At 41.8% G+C, this 21,905-nt stretch overlaps 1 protein-coding gene across 1 annotated transcript in view; it reads left to right on the top strand.

The window, feature by feature from the left end:
- Nucleotides 1–13,902: 13,902 nt before the first annotated feature.
- Nucleotides 13,903–21,905, top strand: part of PRR16 (proline rich 16) — a 178,350-nt gene continuing 170,347 nt past the window's right edge. Inside the window, exon 1 of the mRNA XM_028103615.1 lies at nucleotides 13,903–14,061. Within this exon, the coding sequence (XP_027959416.1) occupies nucleotides 13,903–14,061 (159 nt within the window). The remainder of the gene's footprint in view (nucleotides 14,062–21,905) is intronic.

The raw sequence follows: 21,905 nt of genomic DNA on the forward strand, positions 1-21,905 counted from the left end.
GTAATTCAAACCAAAGAGAACCCTCCCAACCTCTCTCCTTCTCTCTCCTATTCTCAAAGACCCTGTAGCGAATAAAGATTGAGTTCAGTTATCAGGCAGCTAACTATAAGCAAATTCTCCCCTTTATGTGTCTGACCTAAAGCAGAAAATACACTAGTTTTTGGCACTGAAAGACAGCAGAGAGGATTGGAGGTGCACAGTATGAAAGCCTTGGAGTCTGGAAGCTTACATCGTAGGAGAAAGCTCAATGAGCAAGAATGAGGACCCCTGCTTTGTGCTGGTGGTCTCACAACAGTCGTGTGATCTCAATTAAGACTCCTAACCTTAAAGTGAGGATAATGGTACTTCCCCGCTCTAGTTTTATTGCTCGATACTGAGCCTCGAGGGAGATGATGATGTGACATTAGGCAGTGGGTGGAAAATGTAGGGATCTATACAAATACAGCATGAATAAAAATAACAGAACAAAATTTGTTATTTGGAAAAACACGAGCATAAAAATGCTACAGAAACACACAACCCAATTTCTGATAAAGCCCTCCTATATCAAATAATCGTGGTATACAGAATCAATTCTTAGGAAAAGCAAAATATGATCAAGTGTAATCATCATTCAAAGCTTTTGGAACAGATCTTACTAAATTGTGTTCTATGAAATTCTTTAAGCAGAATATTTACAGATGTTATGTTAAAAGAAGAAGGAGGGGAGGGGAGCAGAGTGGAGGGAAGGACAAGACAGAAAGTATGGGATTCCATGGTCAAATAAAGTAAGTTTGGAAACAAAAATTAAACAGATAAGATGTTTCAGACTTTCATATCCTGATACTCACCTTCATCATATGTAAGAGGGGTACATAGTATGCAGTGTTTCAAAATTAAAAAAAAAAAATTGAAACAGCTAGACTATACCTGGAAAAATTGCTGTTGTAGAGGGGTTTACTTAATCAAGCAATTCTGGAAAGCAGCCAAGTCCTGGAACAGGGGAGGTAGCAGGGGAGGGTGCACAGAGAACATCAATCAGAACAAACAAAAAGAATAACAGTGACTAACATTTGTTCAGTAATTCACAGATTACAAAACATTTCCACATAATTATCTCTTTTGATTCTCAGTTCACTTTTGCAAATAGGTACTGTAACCACACTGGTGGAGTTTCAGTGTCTAAGATCACAGAGCTAGTGACAATATGAGTTTCAAACCGAAGGTGTCTAACTTCAAATCTACTCAGTTTCCACTGTCGCCTGCTGCTTTATTGTTTAGAAAGAGTAAGAGAGACAGTGTCATACTTTGTACTAGTTCTTTAAAAACCCCAAATAAGGGATAGAGACTTTTCCTTCTATTAGATCCTAAAAACCACACGGCAAAGTAGTTTTTAAAGGAAACTCTCCAGGGGGCCTTTTAGACATCTGGACAGTTGATATGAGTGGCATTTAATGGAATGAGGGACACTCTGCTGTCCCACTGTGCTACGGGGGAAAGGGCTGAACCATTTTCAAATGCCCTGCTAAACTACTAGTTGAGCTGGTGCTGAGCACAGTGGAAATACAGCCTGATAGGACTTTACACATGGTAATGCTAAAAAGTTTTTAGAAAATTATGTGAAAAACTAATATAGAAGGCATTATGATGGGATGCCACTATGGAATAAAGACCTTGTCTTAAATTGATCAACACTGAGCATTCTTCCCTATTAATTATAACATTTACAAATACACGCTGGATTGAAAATGGTTGAAAAGAATTACAGGGGCCCCTGGGTGTCTCCACCAGTTAAGCATCCAATTCTTGATTTTGGCTCTGGTCAGGATCTCAGGGTTGGGAGGTCAAGGCCCACATGTGGCTCTGCTCAGCGTGGAGTCTGCTTGAGATTCTCCCTGTCCCTCTGCCCCTGCCCCACGTCTCTCTCTCTCTCTCTCTCTCAAAATAAAATTTAAAAAACAACTTTTTCAAAGAATTAGAAGTTACTGTAAAAGAAATGAAACCACTTATAAGTATGGAAAAGGTATTGAGAAAAACTGAACAGAATTAGAACCAAATATTATTAAAATAGAGATAGCAAGGCTTTGATCAAATTTCAGCTGGGACAGATGGTTAAAAATATTTCCTTGTTGCCATCCTATACACATATATTCAATTTGGAAACATAACATTAAGAAATCTGTTATAAAGTTACATACTAATTTTTTTTTTTTTTTTTTTTTGCTGTATTATCAAGTTAACAGTTTCTTTTCTATCTTATTCTGCTACTGTCCTTGGAGGTCTCCTATACAGCTGCTCTAGAAACTGTAGTATTAATGGTTTCTTTTTCTAATCCCTGCTACCTTTCAAAGGATATTGTAATCAAGACGTTGTAAAGTACTAGAGATTGCCCAGGGGCCTCAAGATGTAGGACCTTTCAAGGTAGGAGAGATGATTCTTACGGTATCTCATTATTACACAATGCTTTTGAAAAGAGTTAGTTTAGGGACAACTAATGTTTTGACCTATTTGTATCATTCAAGGGTCCATGCATGACCAAGTATCAGAAGGTCTGATTCTGATCACTTAATTCTGTGTAATTCCTCTGAACTCAGTGTCTATATCAGTAAGATTAAAAGATTTGTATTATATGGCTTCTAAGGTCATTTCTAATCCTGAAATTCTAAGATTCTCTAAAATCTCACTGTAATAAGTGTTTTTCATTAGGGTGCAAGCACCTGCTTATTTTGTGATGTTGACTATTCTGACACAGGAATTTGATAATAATATCTGGTCTTTAAATGATGTATCATTTACGTACACACTTGACCTCTGCAGGAAAACAGCACATCTGACCACTTGGTTTCCTATTAGATGAAACATTCATCTTGCTTATTTTTCCTTCAGTCCAGCAAAATGCATCATTGCCAGATTATGCATGACTTGTAAGTATATTTCAAAACCTATTCGAATGAACACTCGGAAATGACATAGTCTCAAAATCTTAAAATCAAACTTGACATCTTTCACACCAATGTCTTGAATCAGTTGCCAGAGCATGTGGCTTATACCTCCTTCTCATTCCTGAAAAGCCTATGGATTATTTCCAATCCAGCCTCATTATTCCTGCCTAATGTAGGCCCTGAGGCTGTATCAACTGTGCGTCCACGGCATCCACGGCAACCGTCCTAACTGGGTTAAGGCTGTCTCTCTCTCTCTCTCTCCCTACTGCTTTCTGTCCATTTCAGAGGACTTTAACATTCAACTTCACAGCTTGTCAATTGCAAAACCCCCAGAGAGCATTGTTCACATACACACTGCATGCACTCGCCAGACTCCTCGGCTTAACTCACACATTCTCTAAGAGATGATGCTCTCTTCATGTAATTATAGAACTCCTCTGAGGTGGGTCATGCCTATCTTAGAGAGCTCTGGATGCCATAACAACATACCATAGGCTGGGTGGCAAAAACAACGGAGATTTATTTTCTCATAGTTTTGGAGGCTGAGAAGTTGGAGATCAGGGTGCCAGCAGATTTGGTTCCTAGTGAGAGTTCCCTTCCTGGCTTGCAGATGGCTGGCTGCCATCTTGCTGCGCCCTGACAAGAAAGGGCCTGTCCTTGGTGCTTGTGCAGAGAGAGACAGAGAAAGGGAGAGGGAGGTAAGGAAGTGAGGAGAAGGGGAAAGAGGGAGGGGTGAGTGACAGAGAAGTTTTGAGAGAGGGCTTCTTCTTACAGGGCGGTCACTAATCCTGTCATGAAGGCCCATTCTCATGACCTCGTGTAACCCCAGTTACCTCCCAAAGGCTCCATCTCTAAATAACACTGGGCTTAGGGCTTAAACATAGGAGTTCTGAGGGAACACAGACATTCAGTCAATAACATTCTGTTTCAGTGCCCCACCCAAATTGATCTCCTTCTCACATGCAAAATACATTCATTGCATCCCAGCAGCCCCCAAAATGTAAACTTGTCCCATCATCAACCCTACAGCCTGAAGTCCCAAGTCTCGTCTCAATATCATCGGAATCAGAAGCAGAATTGCTCTTTAGCTGTGAACTTTTGAAACCAGAGCTATGGTTTCTGTGCTTCCAACACACAGTGGTGGGACAGGCATAGGATAGACATTCCCATTCCAAAAGGGAGAAATAAAAGGAAAGGGATTTGGGTCCCCGGCAAGTCCCATATCTAGTAAGGCAAATTTCATCATGTGTTAAAGCTCGGCAGTCATCAATCCTCTTTGGATTGCGCTGCCCTACAGGCCTGCTGGGGCAGTCGTCCCACCTCAGTGGCTCTGCTGGGTGACGTTATGCCCCCAAGTCTGTGGGCTGCCTGGCCCCATGGCTTTGCAAGATGGATTCCTCCCCAGGTCTTTGGTTGAAGCCTATCCAATCTGTTAAAAACAAGATGGTGGCCCAGATGATCTCTGAATTGCCTTTGGGGTCCTTCCCTTTTCTTGAAGGAGAGTGCAAGTTCACATCCTAATAACACTATGACCCAATCCTATAGGATCTAACAAGTTGTATAGACTTCCTTTATTTTGTCCCATCTCCATCCCCTTCAGTTCAAACTGGCTGTGTTCAATTTATATAATTCCAGCCACGCCTTTGGTGTTCTCTTTGGCATGGGTTATTTATTATTTAGTTTTGCAACATGGTCGGTGCTTATTTGTATTTATTTTTGCAAAACGGTCGGCTCATAGTTTTCTTAATGTTTAAGTTCTTGTTCCTTTTACCTAACAATTCCTCCTTCAATTCCTCTCTCCCTTCTTGAGTTAAACTGTAAGCAACCAGGAGGAAGCACACTGCTCCTTCTACTTTTTGCTTAAAAATCTCCTCTGTTAAAAATATCCACTTGCATTGCTCCCAAGTTCTGCCTTTTACAAAACAGAAGAATTCCAAAACAGTTCAACCAAGTTCTTTGCCCCTTTATAACAAGGATTGCTTTTCCTCCAGTTCCCCCCCATTTTTTTTTAAAGATTTTAGTATTTATTTGAGCATGAGAGAGAGAGAGAGAGATAGCACAAGCAGGGAGAGGGGCAGAAGGAGAGGGAGAAGCAGGCTCCCCACTGAGCAGGGAGCCCAATCCAGGGCTCGATCCCAGGACCCTGGGATCCTGACCTGAGCCAAAGGCAGACAATTTAACCGACTGAGCCACCCAGGCGCCCCTCCTCCAGTTTCCAATACAATGTTCATTATTTCCATCTGAGACCGCACCAGAATGGTCTGTCATGTCCATATTTCTACAGTCTCTGCATGAGTGTTTATGCGCTAAGAGGATAGAGCCTTGCTTTCTAACTCTCTTCTTCCTCAGTTCCCACCAGAGTAGCCCTAATATCCATAGTTCTAGCATGCACCTTAGAACCCCTAGGACCCCTCCAACCTCTACCCCTCACCCAGCTCCAAAGCTGCTTTCACATTTTTACATATTTGTTCCAACACTGCCCTACTTCTCAGTGTCAAAACCTGTCTTCATACTACCATATGACTCAATAATCCCACTTCTGGAAATATATCCAAAGGAAATGAAATCAGGACCTCGAAGAGATATCCATACTCTCACACGTTCATTGAAGCATTATTCAGTATAACCAAGATATGGAAACAACCTAAGTGTTACTCAACAAATGAATGAGTAAAGATGATGTCTCTCCCTCTCTCTCTCTCTCTCTCTCTCTCTCTCTCTCTCTCTCTCAGTGGAGTATTATTCAGCCATGAAGAAGAATCAAACACTGGCATTTGTGACAAGTTGGATCAATCCTGAGGGCATGATGCTAAGTGAAATAATTCAGACAAAGACAGAAACTGTGTGGTCTCACTTAAACATGGAATCTTTAAAAGCTGAACCTGTAGAAAGAAACAATAGAGTGGTGGTTACTAGTGGTGGAGAATGGTGAAAAAGGGGAGATGTTGGGCAAAGGGTACAAACTCTCAGCTATAAGATGAGCAAGTTCTGGGGATCTAATGGTACTGCATAGAGACTGTAGCTCATGACACTGTATTACATACTTGAAAGTTCCCCAAAGAGAAGATTGTAAATGTTTTCACCACAAGAACGAAATGGTGATCATGTGACAGGATGAAGGCATTAGGTGGCCCTCATTTTACATCTTTCAAATCATCACACTGTACACCTTAAACTTACATAGCATTATATGTCGCATATTGCTAAAGCTGGAAAAAAACAAAACAAAACAAAATCTATCTTAGCTTGGGGTTCCATAACAGAATATTCTTAAGCTAAGTGATTTAAGGAATGGATACTTCTTTTCTCACAGTTTTGGAAGTGAGGAAATCCAAAATCAGGGTGGTGGCTGATTCAGTTCCTGGGGAGGGTTCTCTTCCTGGCTTGCAGATTTCTGTCTTCCCATAGTGGCCGCACATGACCTTTCCTTGGTGCACGCTCCTAGAAGGAGACATCTCTCTCTTCCTTTCCTTATAAAGCCACTAATGCTGGGGCACACTGATGGTACAGTTGGTTAAGCCAACTGACTTTTGCCTTCGGCTCAGGTCATGATCTCGCAGTGGTGGGATCAAGCCCCTGGTGGGCTCTATGCTCAGAGCAGAGTCTGCTTGAGTTTCTCTCTCCTTCTCCCTTTGCCCCACATTCTCCCCCCACACCCCAGAATAAATAAAATCTTAAAAAAGAAAATAAAATCACTAATGCTATTCTTTTTTTTTTTTTTTTTTGACAGAGAGAGAGAGACACAGCGAGAGAGGGAACACAAGCAGGGGGAGTGGGGGAGGGAGAAGCAGGCTTCCCACAGAGCAGGGAGCCTGATGCGGGGCTCGATCCCAGGACCCTGGGATCCTGACCTGAGACGAAGGCAGACGCTTAACCGACTGAGCCACCCAAGCGCCCCCACTAATGCTATTCTGAGGCCCCGCTTTCATGAACTAATTTAAGTCTAGCTACCTCCCAAAGGCCCCATCTCCAAATACCATCATGCTGGGGGGTAGGGCTTCAACATTGGTATGCACTGGGGGCACAAACATTCAGACTATAACAATATATATTGAAGCTTGAGTTAAGGCTTGGGCCAAAGCTCACGGACTTCTGGTGAGCCAGAGTGCAAGTAGCATGCCAATTAATTAGAGTAGTAGCTTCATTATGGACCCCGATTATTGTATCAAGGTCCACTAGCTCAGATTGGCAGGGCATCTAAGTCCTTATACTCAGCATTATACAGAATGCCTAGACTCTTTGCAGAGTTGGGTCATCCCATCCCAGTTTTCAGACGAGGAACTAAAACTACATACTCTGACCATACACTGTGGATGACATTGCTGGGCACCTTATACCTGGCAGGACCCAGCTTTATTTTCCAGAAGGCCAGAGAATTCCTTAAGCAGAGGGAGGGGTAGAAGTGCTGCCAACTTCTCTGTCCTCCTTGATTTTATCAAAACCAATAATTCTTCCTGGCTCACCCTTACTTTCTTGTGGGAGAGAAACAAAAACTAAGATAAAAAAACTAAGGACCCCGAAACTTAGAGCAACAGCGATCGCCAAGTACCTACTAAAATTAATTGGGTGCGTGAATGATTGAGTAGAATTTTCAGTGATCTTGGTGCTAGTAGGGTGTGTTGTTTTCTATGAAATGATCAAGTTTTTGTTGGTTGTAGCTGAATCGCCTTCCAGGGAAAGAGGCTGCTAAGCTGTTAAACTGTGCAGAGTGGCAATCAGCCAAGTTTTAAAAACACCTCTTTAGCATGTCTGTAAGAGTCCTGGAGTATTCAAAATCTCAGGTTCTCTCTTCACTTGGCCCAGAAGGTTGAAGCTGAGAGGCGGAATGGGATGTCAGGCACAGGTCCCAGGGATTTAGGATGAGTGGAAACTCCTGAAGACTTGGGTGAAAGGAGTAATTGTTTCAGAATTGCTTGCACATGTGGGGCAGTTCAGCGGCTCTGGGCTTGGTGAGGTCTTCTAAGCTGGGACCTTGAGATGGGACTGGATGAAGGGTTCTTGGTACAGGTAAACTGAATGCCCAATGGAAAACCTGAGCGAAGCTAGCTTTGAGAAGCAAGAACGATTAAAAGATGTTAATCTCAGGGCGCTTGGGTGGTTCAGTCGTTAAGCGTCTGCCTTCGGCTTTGGTCATGATCCCAGGGTCCTGGGATCGAGTCCTGCGTCGGGCTCCCTGCTCAGCAGGAAGCCTGCTTTTCCCTCTCCCACTCCCCCTGCTTGTGTTCCCTCTCTCGCTTTGTCTCTGTCAAATAAATAAATAAAATCTTTAAAGAAAAAGATGTTAATCTCTAAGTGTGAGAAAAAAATAAGGTATATGATCCAGTTAAAGTCTATGTGGAGGATACCTGTTGTTTTTATATTCACAGGGGCACGTTTCCTCTTGGTGGAGAAATAGGGCACAGGTGTAGGCAATTTGATCCAAGTTGGGCCAGTCATTAAACTTCCTCACCACCAGTTTCTCACCCAAGCATTGCTAACTTCTATGGTGTCTTTCTTTGTGTGAATCTGAAAATGATTTTGCTTCTTGAAAACACTTTACCTCTTCTTTTTAAAAAATTTTTAAAAGATTTTACTTATTTTAGAGAGAGGGAGAGAGAGAGACAGCATGAGAGGGAGGGAGAGAGAATCTCAAGGAGACCCCACACTGTGTGTGGAGCCCGATGCAGGGCTCGACCCAGGACCCTGGGATCATGACCTGAGCCGAAGGCAGATGCTTAACCCACTGCGCCACCCAGGCGCCCCCAAAAGACTTTACTTCTATATAAGAAAATTATCATAATATACAGATTTCGGTGGAATAACTTGTTTTACTGCCACCTGCTGGAAAATCGTGGTAATAAGGATACAAATGTATGCCTTTTCTATAAGAATGCCACCAACTCTGGTATCAGCTTTGCAACCAAGCCAGTCATGACGATGGGCTGTGTCCATACCCTATGCTAGCCCTATCAAAGTCTTCTCCTGGAAGCTTGCTATGATGATCTTTTCCTTTTCTAGTTGCAAAGTGGTGAAGATGTGAGCCTGGACTTACCAGGGACCCCATTTTAACATTATGTAGAAATGAGCTTAAGAGAAGGTAACAATCCACAAAACGGCAGTGGGATGCAGGGACAGAAAGAAGCAGTCCCAGTGATCTTAGAATTTCTGGTTCCAATCCCACGTGAAGGTATTTCTATCCTTACCTTTCTTTGATTTGGCTCTGAAACAATTTCCTTTGTTAAGGCAAAGTTCAGTTTCTGACACATGGATAAAAAGCAAAAGACAACAAAACAAAAGCCAACTATATATTGACTTCGGAGATCAAGTGAAATTGATTACAGTTGGGAGAGAAGGCAAGATGAGATACTCTGAGGTAATCTCAGTTTTTATATTCGAGTCAGGTGTGGAATTACCTAATTGTTCCTACTAGGACTGTGTCTTGATAAACCTAGTTGCTACAGATCCTCCATGGTGTAGATTCTTGCCCAGAGTAGCCATTTAAAACATATTGGTTGAATTAAATTAATCCCAAAACGCATAGAGATGGACAACACTTCGTTCAGTATTTTATTTTCGTGTCAGGTATTTATTGAGCAACTGCTTTGCAATAGACACAGTTCTACTTAGAATACTTCCACTTAAATTTGCAGATCACATTTTGTAAACCAAAATGCATTTATCTATAGAAGCTAGACGTCGTGCCAAAAGCAGTCGATAAAAAGGAGACACCTGGGGACAAATGGAGGCCACTCCAACAAAACATATGAGTCAACATGGAGTTCTAGCTCGTAGTTTGTATTCTCTAGATGTGAAACATTGGATATATCTTCTAACCTCCCAGGGTCTTAGTTTTCTCATCTATAACATAAAGAGATATAACTAGACGATCTTTAAGGCTTACTGTGGCTAAAAAGAAACCTGAAGTTTGGGGCGCCTGGGTCGCTCAGTCAGTTAAACGTCTGCCTTCAGCTCAGGTCGTGATCCCAGGACCCTGGGATCCAGCCCCACATTGGGCTCCCTGCTCAGTGGGGAGCCTGCTTCTCCCTCTCCTGCTCCCCGTGCTTGTGCTTTGTCTCTGTCAAATAAATAAAATCTTTAAAAAAAAAAGATACCTGAAGTTTTCTTTTCATCTCTCAAACCAGTGATTTTCAAACTGTGATCCCTTTCTGGCAGCCTAGGAACACGTTGAAAGGCAAGTTTCAGACCTCACCCCAGACCTACTGGATCAGACACCATGGGGGCGGGGGGGCCAGTAATCTGTGCTTTAACAAGCTCCCATGCATGCCAGACTTTGAGAGCCACTGCCCAGACGTATGCAATGTATTTTTTTTTAAGACTTTATTTATTTATTTGACAGAGAGAGACACAGTGAGAGAGGGAACACAAGCAGTGGGAGTGGGAGAGGGAGAAGCAGGCTTCCTGCCGAGCAGGGAGCCTGATGCAGCCCGATCCCAGGACCTGGAATCATGACCTGAGCCAAAGGCAGACGCTTAATGACTGAGCCACCCAGGCGCCCCATATGCAATGTATTTACTAGTCACTGTATATATGGAGAACTTTCCTTATTTTTCTCTGCTGTGTTTCACTGACAGCATTTTATTTTTTAGCCATTCATGTCCTTTCCCACTCTCCCCCACAGTCCCCCAGAGAAAACTATTTTGGTCAGAGCAATGCTGCCATTCTTTTTTTTTTCATCTTTTCAAAGATCTCTAATAACTTTATTAGATTTTCAAATGAAAAGAAATTCATGCAAAAGAAAAAATAAGAAAACCAAAAGTCTCCATTAAGAGTGATGTTATATCATGCATAGCATCCATTGTTTGAGAATCAATGAGCATTGTTAAGGTAATAAATCTGTAAGAGCCACTGCACCAAAATGGGACAAAGTATTTTGGGAATATTCTTGAACTCTTTATGAATTCAAAATTATGTCACTGTCCTAACATTTCCTGCACATCAATTATTAGGGATCAGTTGCAGTAGATCACACACCACACACACACACACACACATGCTCAAGAATACTGATAAGTGCTTGTAACTAAAAAAACAACCACTAGATGATCTCCTGTAATTATCCAATCCTCTTGCTGCAAAACTCAGAAAATATAAAGACACAGAATAAAATGCAGGATGCACAATCACTTCTGTGAATAAGACCTTCCTTTATTTAGAAATCTGTTATTGTGTCTAAGTTTATAAGTGATGGGGTTTGAGTTGTACCCATTTGCAGCTAGTGCTAGTACATAAAGAAATTTATGGACAGATTCATCAGAAATTTTACTATGTGTCACTTTTGCTCTGTGGTCTCCATAATTTGTCTTTAAAACATCATATACGAACCTCTGAGAGAGTCCAGGATGAGCCAAAGGAATGAATGATGAATGATTTTTTTCCATACGGGTACAAAAAAAGTAGAAAGTAAATAGACTGCATATATATATATATATGCACACACATATACATAAAACATATATAAATGTATGTTTGTGTCCTTTTCATTCTGCTTTCTTTCCCTCAGTGTTTTTTAACTCTGTAAAATTTTCTTGTTTAGGAATATTTTACCCATACCTGCTTAATAACTGGAAAATCATGGTAGCCACCATTTCTTGGGTCCTATAAGATTTTTAGTTTGGGTTTGGAAGTCAGTTTTAACTTTTCCCCTTTCAATTGACTCCATACTGTATTCCAATATAGACATAGATAGGTTACAGCCATTATTTAAGAATAAACTGTGACATGGGTGTGGATGGTGTGTTTTTGAGTAATAATTATGATTCAATTGTGAGCCATTATCCATCCATTAGTAGCAATGGATATCATAGGACAACAGATTTTTTTCCCCCCACATCTTTAGTGAAGAGGATTGAGAGTAGCATGGATATATTCTTATATTACAAGAGTATTATTTTGTCAGTGGGAAGGAAAATACCACTTCCTCTCCTCTTCTCCAATATTCTTGCCTAAAATCATTATACTTTGAGTTTGGGGGCTTCTGTATTTACCTGCCTACTACTGAGAGTCAAAACTTCAAATCTAGAGGAAATACACTTTTTCTTTTTTCTCATATGATCTGCCATTTCTGACCATTTATCTTTATTCACATATGAAATGAGAGTGTCATTAAAGATCAGAAATTTCCAGTGGGAGAGTTTGTAAAGCTGATATAATTATTTTTACTGTTGTATGTATATAATATAAAGAACCTGCAGAGATAAAAGAACTTAGAAAAAAAAATCTATTCTCCCCAACTCAGAGACCTTAAGCATATTACTTAACACTTTTAAGTATTTCTTCTTTGTTTTCTCCTCTCCAATTTGCTTACTGCACACTGGTTGATTCTTTACTTTAATTGTCCCCCCGCAGCCCCTGCTTTCGACCTTTCTTCTTTGTCCTCTGATTTTTCAATGTATTTTTCCATGCTGTTACTGTTTTGACACCGTATCTAAATTTCTATTTGTTTTCTTCTGTTGCCTCTTCTTTTTCATACTCCATGTATGACTTCCAATGATTTGGTCAAGATAAATTGTTCAGAATGAAGACTGATTGATTATGGAGGGCTTAAAGAACTCAAGAACTGCCAAGATTTTCTTCATCTCTAGAAGCTTGTTGGAGCCACCTGGGGTGTGAGGAGGAAGAAACAAGGGCCCCGGGGGAAGGCATGACCAAAAGGGGAAGCCTATTAAAATAATGATTTGGAGTAGTGTGCACTGAAGACAATAAAGTACAGCCATCCTGCCAGGTCAGTAGCTAATAGCCCATGGGTTTGTTACTAAGGAAATTAAAACTTTAGCTAATGAGAATGGGAGCCACCTACTGAGAATGAAACCAAAGGCTTCCTATTAACTCCCCTCCCTGGGTCCTTTTGACAGAACAGTCAGAAAGTTATTTCCTATTTAAGTAGCAAAAGACTCGAAATGGAAATTAAAAAAAAAAATTGATGGAAAAAAAAAAGTTGGAGGCACTCTTCTTATTCAAGTCTCCTAAGAAGAGATGCAGACAGCTTATTCTGCCCTCCCACCCACCCAAAACATACATCAGGAAAATAGAAAGGGTAATTAAAAAAAAAAAAAAAAGAGGAGCTGTCCCAGATAAGTACAGTCAAGATGTCTCAAGACACTCTCCCCCCGGGGGGGGGGGGGATTTTTGGTGTGAGGACTTGAAATTAATAAATCCGCTCTTGCTTTTGTGGAATCAGCAGGATTAGGCAAACTCTTTCAAGAATATTGGTTGAATTTCATTATTCCAGGGGTGAGGGGTCCTCATGTATGCCCATTTCTCTCTCTCCCTCCTTCAGAAGTAGGAACACCTCCGTTTAACTCGTAGGTCACTAGGAGAGTGACTGGAGGCCTTCTGAACATACTTTGGTCCTGGGTAAACACTCAGGGTCGCTTTACTGCCCCCCCCGCCCCCCCAATCCAACTCCTGGCCCTACTGTGGTTCTTTGCATATTGTCAGAAAGTGTGCTGGGGGCTCCAGGGCTCTGCTAGCGGGCGAGAAGGAAGCACCCGGGCTCGCCGTGAGAAGACACCCAGCGGGCTGCGAAGATGAGGGCGCTCCAGGATCAAGGCCAGGGGTGCGCAGGGCGCGGAGCGGGCTCCCGGCTCGCGGACGCCCAGGTGTGGGGCGAGGGCTCCCAGAGGGCCGGGCCGCGGGCACTGCAGCTGACGGCCCCGGGCGCGGCGGTCCCGGCGGCCGTCGCCGCGGGCGGGGAGCGAGCGCGTGTGTGCGCGAGAGCGGCGGGCGGCGGCGGGAGGAGGCGCAGGCGCGCTGCTCGCCCGTCTGCAGCCCCGCGCCGAGCGCCGCGTCTCGGGGAGTCGATGGCAGCACCAGTGTGCGGCCGCCCAGCCGAGCGCCGAGCGCAGCCGCCCGCCGCTGCCCAGGGAGCGTCCAAGATGTGGGGGGATCGGGGCGGCAGCGGCCGCAGTAGCGCCAGGGACGGGGGCGCGCAGCAGCCTCCGCTCGCCCGCCTGTGCTGACCTGCCTCGCCTGCCCCCAGAGAATGTCAGCCAAGTCCAAGGGGACCCCCTCCTCGTCCTCTCCAGCCGAGGGACCTCCGGCAGCCTCCAAAACCAAGGTGAAGGAACAGATCAAGATCATTGTGGAGGATCTAGAATTAGTCCTGGGCGACCTGAAGGACGTGGCCAAGGAACTTAAGGAGGTGAGAGGCGCGGGGGTGGGGACGGAGTTCGTCACCTTTCGCCCCCCTCGGGGTTCCGGTCCCGTTTTCACTGGGGACCGCCCGATTTCTTAACTCCTAGCAAACTATGGAAAGACGCCCGCAGACGGACTTTCTTGGCTCGGGCGACTCCTGAGAAGAGTTGTTGCACTTTTTTTTTTTTTTTTTTTTTAAATCAGGAAGAAATCAACTAGTGTTTTAATCGATGGACCTGGGGTGGTGGGAAGGGCGAACGGGTGCGTGTCTCTGTATCTGTGTGCGTGTAATGTCGGGGCAGGGGGCTCACTGGGGGTGTGTCGACAGAGGAAGAAATGAGCAGCCGGGCGGGAGCGTGCAAAATGCTCCTGTCCTGCCCTCTTGCCTGCCCAGAGTCCTTTGGCAAGTCGCTCCTTGCCTGGCAGTCTCCCCAAGCCGGGGCTGGAGGGGGGCCGGGTTCCGGGCCCTGGGCCAGGCCGGGGAGGGCAGCTCAGGGGAAGCTCGGCTCCGGCTCCCCTCCCCGCCTCTCGAGCCCCGCTGGAAGGAAGGCGACCCGGGCTGCAGGCAGGGGAACCCAGACTTGGGGATGGAGAGGGGGTCTGGGACTTTCTCACTTTGGCAGTTCCTGAAGCATCCCCTGCTCTCTCCGAACGCCGCTCCCAGTAACTCCGGGCCTTCCCGCCACCCCACCTCCTTCCTTCCTCCCATCTTGTAGCCACTTGGCATTGAACCTGGGGAGCGGGGCGCGTCGGTGAGCGTGTTCGTGTCTGTGTGTGTGTGTGTGTGTGTGTGCGCGCGTGTGGTGGGCGTGCAGCAGGGTCTTGCCACTTGCGTCCTGGCTCTTGGGAACCGGACTGTTTGCGTTCTTTCCCGCTTCCCCCCCCCCCCCCCTGACCCTCCGTTCCACTTCTGCCCTCCCACCCCTACCCCTGTGATTGGGGACTGAAGGAAGCCGAGGTGGTGTCGGGGTTGAGGCTGCGTGAGTCAAAGCTGCTGCCCCAGGCGGCGGGGGTGGGGGAGGGAGGGTCGGGTGGGAGAGGTGGGGTCTCCCGCGAGCCTGCCCCGCCGGCAGCTGGTGGCGCCGCGGAGCTGGTGGCGGAGTCGGATCCCGCAGTTCCGCTACCGAAGACTGGCTGGTGCGGTTCTCGGTCAGGGAGTCTGCACCCGCAGTTGTGCGAGAGCTAAGACTCTAACTTCTAAGGTGGTGGCCGCTGCGTACGCAAGGTCCAAGATGGGATTCCTGTTTTCTGAGGCCAAGTGGGAGGAGACTGAGGGTGGTTTGGGTGTCTGGCCTCTCGACATCGACCTCCTCTATCCGATTTCCAATCCAAACGTGAGGCAAGAGCCCCCTTCCACCCCCACCTCCCCCAGCCCAACTCCCTTCCTCCCCGGATTTCCCATTACCTCGAGGAACTGAGCTCCGCATTTGTTGCCGAATGAAAACCTGTGAAAATGGCCCATTCACTGGCGGGGTTGGGTTTGCCAGTGGCTCATGCCATCTCTGCAGGTTGTTCCAGAGGCAGGACGCAATTACCAGTGAGGTCCTGAGAGTGGAGATTGATACAGATGATAGGTGCAGGGATCTAACTTGTCCGTGTTCGCAGGGCATCCCTGGGATCATTGCTTCACAACGGGTTGACAGGTGGCGAGGTTATGCATTGAAATTCAAGTCTAAAGATGCTGTTCGTTTCTTCTTTGTTATTCTTTTATTTGACATCTTTGGCAGGCTGTGTTTTCATCTGAAACATTATGGCGTTTCAAAAAATGAACAAATTTGGGCATGTTCCCTTTGGCAGAATTGTGCTTTATAGTAGTTGAGGTTTCTACCGTGGGGGGTGAGGAAAACCTACACCAGCAAAGTGATGTGTTTACTGTCTTAGGGAGGAGGCTGAAATTAAGAGAAAGGCAGTCAAAACTCTGCCTTTATGGGCACATACTTCCTTATGTTAGGATGTGTCACTCCACTCTCTATTTTAGACAGAATAAATAAGGAAGAACTGCAGAGTCCTGGTTCTCCTTTGGCTCATTAGCCTGTATACATTCAGAGACCAGGTAGATCACAGTGAAACTTTTAACCTCCCTAGGGCTCTTCATTAGAATCACAAAGAGGTCAGTCAGGAAGTGAATCTCCCACTCTTTCTCTGTCTTCTTTTATTTGAGCCTTTGTAAGGGCAAAAACAAAAACAGGTCATTTACAAAAAGTATGGGGAAGCGTAAATAATGTACAACCAAGTAAATGAAAGGATCTATCTTCTAGACAGATGGAGAGATAAAATTTTGACACAGTGCTTTGGAATCTTTGATTGGCTGCCAGGGCCTGTTTGTGGAAAAATCTTACCCTGAGAGTGAAATTTATGAATGATAAAGGTTGTGATGCGATTGTTAATTACTTTCCTGAGGCTATCATTGTCTTAGGTTTGCACAAGGAGTTGTGTCTACTAAGGCTGAATCTCAGAACCCTGGCCTTTTATATAACGTGAATGATAGTTATTTTGAGAACAAATATTTATAGGGCATGTTTAACCTATGACATCTTGCAGTTGTCCAGCATTTATCTTTTTAAGATAGTACTGCACATGTGATTGAACATGCCTTTGATGTAATTTTGAATGGAGGAGTAACTTAAAACTTCGTAAAATTGCAAGCCTTGTTGGTCCCTGTAGCTATGACTTGTAAATATGAATTTCACTTTTCATCAACAGTTACATTCAATATTCTGGCAGCTTACCATGGTATGTATTAAACATAAACTGTTATATTTAGAATTCTAGTTCCTTTATTGGCAATGCTGTGCCCTTAGGCCCTCCTATATCTTGATATAAATTAGCAGACAGTTCTTATTAACTTGGAGCAGAAATTAGAAATAAAAATTACTGATTATGTCTAGATCAGTATATTAGTCACCATATGGTATTTGTTTTTCTTTTTTGCTTTTATTCTAAAATGCATTATTTTTTGAATATTCTGTTTTTTATTTTTGCATAAATTTTGCACCAACAGTATTGGACCTTTGAGGTTATTTTGAAATTGCTTTTCTTTTTAGAAGTTTTCTGGACTTGAGTCATCTGAAAATTCAGGTACATCTTTTTATGGCTACCAAGATGACTAAGTTGTAGTTTCTGGTCTCAGCTCAAAGCGGTAGTTTGGGATGCGTTTTCCTGTCTTTGAACATCAATAGTGTAAAAAGGTATTATTCCTTTTAGTGGCCACTCTCACTCTGATCTAAGAGACTTGAGAATAAAAAAACAGAATTGAGATTAAGAATTAGTTTATGTAGATTTATACAGTGATATTTGCTATGTCCTTAGGATAGTAAGCCTTTGGTGAAGAAAGTAGAAGCTTAGAAACGATGGTAAGATAAGAATTTTAAGGAACTTACAATTTATTCAGATTGTCATGACAAACACAGATGGATCAATGCCATATACAGGAAATCACGTATCTGAGTCCCACAACTGAGTATGGGAGTTTTTCATGAGGGATAAGTATTTGGGGTGGATAAATAGTCAAAAAGGAAGATTTTAGATCTTTGAGATGTGGATACAATTTGAAGTAGATAGGAGAAGGATTTAACAGGAAATAGCATTAATACATAACAGTAATAATACAGTATTATTCCATGATGCTTTTTTCTACACATTAAAAAAAATAGGGGTGAAACTCTATAGAGTTTTAGGGATGAAATTAGCCCTTACTGGTTTATTAGGTGTGAGTATATCCTTTTTGTTGTTGTTGTTAAGAAATGTAGAAGAAAGAGTCATTACTCTTTAAAAATAGTTGTCAAATAATCTGATATCTTTGGGTACCAATTTGCCTGTTCTTTTATGAAGATCTCACTGGTAAACTGTTTTGTCTCAAATGTTGGTTTTAATATGGTATCAAAGATCTTGTTGGTTAGGCAGAGACTGGAATATGTAGTAAAGAGCCTTTGATTTGGAAACAAAACTTTGCTGCTTAAGCTATATTCTCTTTTAGTTTCGACTGATCATAACCTTGAACATGTTTGTAGTGTTTCATTTTACAATTTGAAGTAATCAGACTGCTAATGGGTTGGATATAGGCATATATTATTTATTTGTTAAATAAATGTAATTCATTAAATCTAAAATATTTGATAAATATGTGTCTGTATATATGTGTGTATCTATCTATAAAATTATATGTATATATAAATTTATTTATTTATTGCTAAGCCTTGTGAGTAGATATGTCTCTCAGAGAGGACTCAGTTAAGATGAGTTATTCTTTCTGTGCCCTGGACTCAGTGATTGGACTCCTTAGGTGGGAAGTTAGGTCAGTACTATGGCTGTGGATTGGGAAACACCCATGATCTTTCTTATGAGGTCATACAGAGAAATAAATTAAGCTTAAGTTTAATTTTGAGAAGTTTGAAAATCCACTAGAAACGATCCATTTGGGGACTGATGAAAACAGAAGTCACAGAATTAACAATTCCCTGCAAAATATTTTTGTTTTTAAAATGTTTTCCGCCATTTAAAAACATTCCGATAAATGGCTTATCCTTGTGAAGTTCTGTAGTTTATTGCTCTCGGAAATCCTACCAAGTATTTTTGGTGAATAAGTCCATGCACATAAAATTCATTACTAGAACAAATGATAGAGGATAATCTCTGGAGTATTTCCCAAGTTCTGAAGTTGTGAATGAATGAAATTGCACAGGTCATTGAATTGTAGCAACAGCTGTACTTTGGCTTCTTTATACAAAAGTCTGTGTCCCCTAAACTCAAGGATATTTACCAAATGCTAAAATGTTTTGTTTTGTTTTTTTAATTTTTCTTGCCTTAAGCATGGTGGCTTAGCATGTTACTGAAGGAGCAGAATGGTTCTGAGAAAATAAAGATAACCAATAGCCATCTTTCACTGTCTCTGTTTTCAATGCATTAAAACCATTCAAGATTCAGGGAATTAGCTGATAGGAAACTCACGTGCCTTAAAGTAATAAATAGGTAATGTGCCTCAGCCAATAGTGAAGTAAATAGATAATAAAGCAGTAGCTTTCACTGTTACCTGGATTTGTCTTTTTCCACCCTTACTTTTCTGAGGATCTCAGGTATTTACATCAAAATGTAGTAGAAGAGAAATGCAAGTTTGAGCAAAACATATTTTCCCAAACAAATTAAACTACAGATCCTTCTATAGATCTAGTTCCTGAAAAATTTCATGGGCGATTTTTGAGAATTAGAAGGGTAAAATTCCAGTAGACTTCTGATTCAGTTCTGATTGAAATGTGCATAACAGACATCAAGCTAAAAATAAAAGATGAGTAAACAACAAATAGTAATTTCTTCTTTAAAAAAAAAACTTTTAAATGTATTTATTAAGACTTTGTTTTTTTAGAGCAGATTTAGGTTCACAACAAAATTGAGGTGAAGGCACAGAGATTTCCCAAATATCCCCTGTCTCCATAACATGCATTATGTCCCCCGTTATCAACATCCCCCACTAGAGTGGTACATTTATTCCAATTGATGCATCTGCATTGACACATCATAATACCGCAAAGTCCATAGTTTATTATATGGCTCACTCTTGGTGTTGTACATTCTACAGGTTTGGACAAATACATAATGACATATATCCATCATCATGGTATCATACAGGGTATTTTTATTGTCCTAAAAATCCTCCATGCTCTACTTATTCAATCCTCCCCCAAACCCAACCCTGTGGGTACAAGTTTTTTTAAAGAACTAATTTCTTTTTTTTTCTTTTCTGATTTCAGAAGTAATATGAATATTAGAGAAAGTTTGGAAAAATCTAAAAATTATACAGGAGAAAATTAAAATTATCCTGAATGCCCAACAGAAAAAGATGTTAAACATTTTGCTATTTTTCCTTTCAGTCTTTGTATGCATATTTTTAGCACAGGTGAAGTCATATGACATTATGAAATTATATGCAGGGATATTGTCTCCTTTCTTGAAGGGTATTAAATCATAATGATTATGTAGATCTGCTGTAAGTTCCCCTAATGTTGGACATTCTATTAATTTACAAATTTTTGTGGTTGTTATATATCACTAAAACTTCTAAGAATAGCTTTGGCAATAAAAATAGCCAGAAGAGATTTTTACCGTCTGCCAAGTACTCATTAAGTGTATTTATTTATATTGAATCTTCTAATGCTCAAAGTAGACATATGAGAGAGATACTATTGTTATGCCATTTTATAGATAAGAAAACGGAGGCTAGAGATAAGTCACTTGCCCAGGGTCACTTGACTTGTAAGTCAAGTGAGTCTTTGATGCCAGGCATTTTAGTGCTAGAGCCCAGGCATTGAGTCACTCAGCTCTCTGACTTTTCCTAACTTGTTTTGTTGTTGTTTACATTTTCTTAGAAGTCAAGAGTGTAGAAGTTTTAGTTTTTGATTCATAGAAACAGTCTTCCAGGGAGTTTTTTACAAATTTTTACCCTCAGCAGCAGTATGTATAGATACTGTTTCTTTTTTTTCCTTTAAGTATGATTAACATACAGTGTTACATTAGGTCAGATGGGGAATATAATTATTCAGCAATTCTGTACCTTTCTCAGTGTTCATCAAGATAATCCCCTTGATCTATTTCATCCATCCCTCCACCCTCCTCCCCTCTGGTAACCACCAGTTTTCTGTATTGAAAGAGGCTTTTCTTTTGTTTGTCTTTCTTATTTATTTTCTTTGTTCATTTGTTTTGTTTCTTAAATTCCACATGTGAGTGAAATCATATGGCATTTGTCTTTCTCTGACTGACTCACTCCACTTAGCATCATACTCTCTAGCTCTGTCCATTTCCTTGCAAATGGCAAGATTTCATTTTTTTTATGGCTGAGTAATATTCCATTGCATAGGTATGCCACATCTTCTTTATCCATTCATATACCAGACACTTTCTTTTTTAATTTTATATGAAGCTAATAAATCTTTTTAATTTTGTTTTGTATTTATTATTATTCTGTGGTAGCAGTCATTGTTTTCGTGGGTTGCACTCAATTTTGAGCATAAGTCTCAAGGCAGAATTAATAGTGAATCAGCTAGAGCTTGAAATTTGCACTGTCCAAATAAATAGGTGCTATAGGATTACTTTTGGCCTATTTAGTATTCAAAAAAATGTTAATAAGAATCTTACTTAGCTTTTTTATATTATGACAGCAAATAAAGGAGCACCTAATATGGGTGCTTGCCGCTATCTAGTATTGTGTATAGCTGTTTCAAATGAATTTAAAAGAATTTGGGAAACTTATTTTCTTTTGATGTTACCAAATTGTCTTGGAAGGGGTTTAGTATCCCTAAGTTTTTTGAGATGTTTGGGGTTTCATAGCTTTCTGCGATGACTGATAAAGAGAAAAGCTTGTTGAACTCTCTACCAGACACAGACTTATTGAGCTGACTAACAAGGTCATGTACATCTTTATAATTAGAGTTTTCATATTGTTTTTAGTGATAGCAATTGCCAGGCACCCCCTCTTCCCATGCCATAAGGGATACGAGAAACAACCTTTTTCTAAAGTCTTTGTTTTTTTCTAGTATAATATGGATAGAAATTTTTTCTTTATATGCAAAGTTAGTTCTTTAGGACGAACTGCTTTAGACTAAAGTTTCCTCTAAGACCTGAGAACCCAGAGTAAGCACTTCTTGGGCTCTAAGTAAGAGCCAGAAAGTAACATTAATTAAAAGGAGGTAATGGACATATCTAAGCAATGTCCAGGCAAAGCAGGCTCACAAGGCATCCTGTCAGCTCAGGACAGATAATGCCTTATTTGCTATGAATGCTATTTTTTTTGAGAATGAAGGACCTGCAGATTCCAAAGGAATTCAGCTTTTAGACTCCACTTTAGGTAAAAACATTACCATT

This window comes from Eumetopias jubatus, unplaced genomic scaffold (genome assembly GCF_037043125.1).
Source record: "Eumetopias jubatus isolate StellerSeaLion01/CBP00866 unplaced genomic scaffold, mEumJub1_p1.0 scaffold_5, whole genome shotgun sequence".
Lineage (NCBI taxonomy): Eukaryota > Metazoa > Chordata > Mammalia > Carnivora > Otariidae > Eumetopias > Eumetopias jubatus.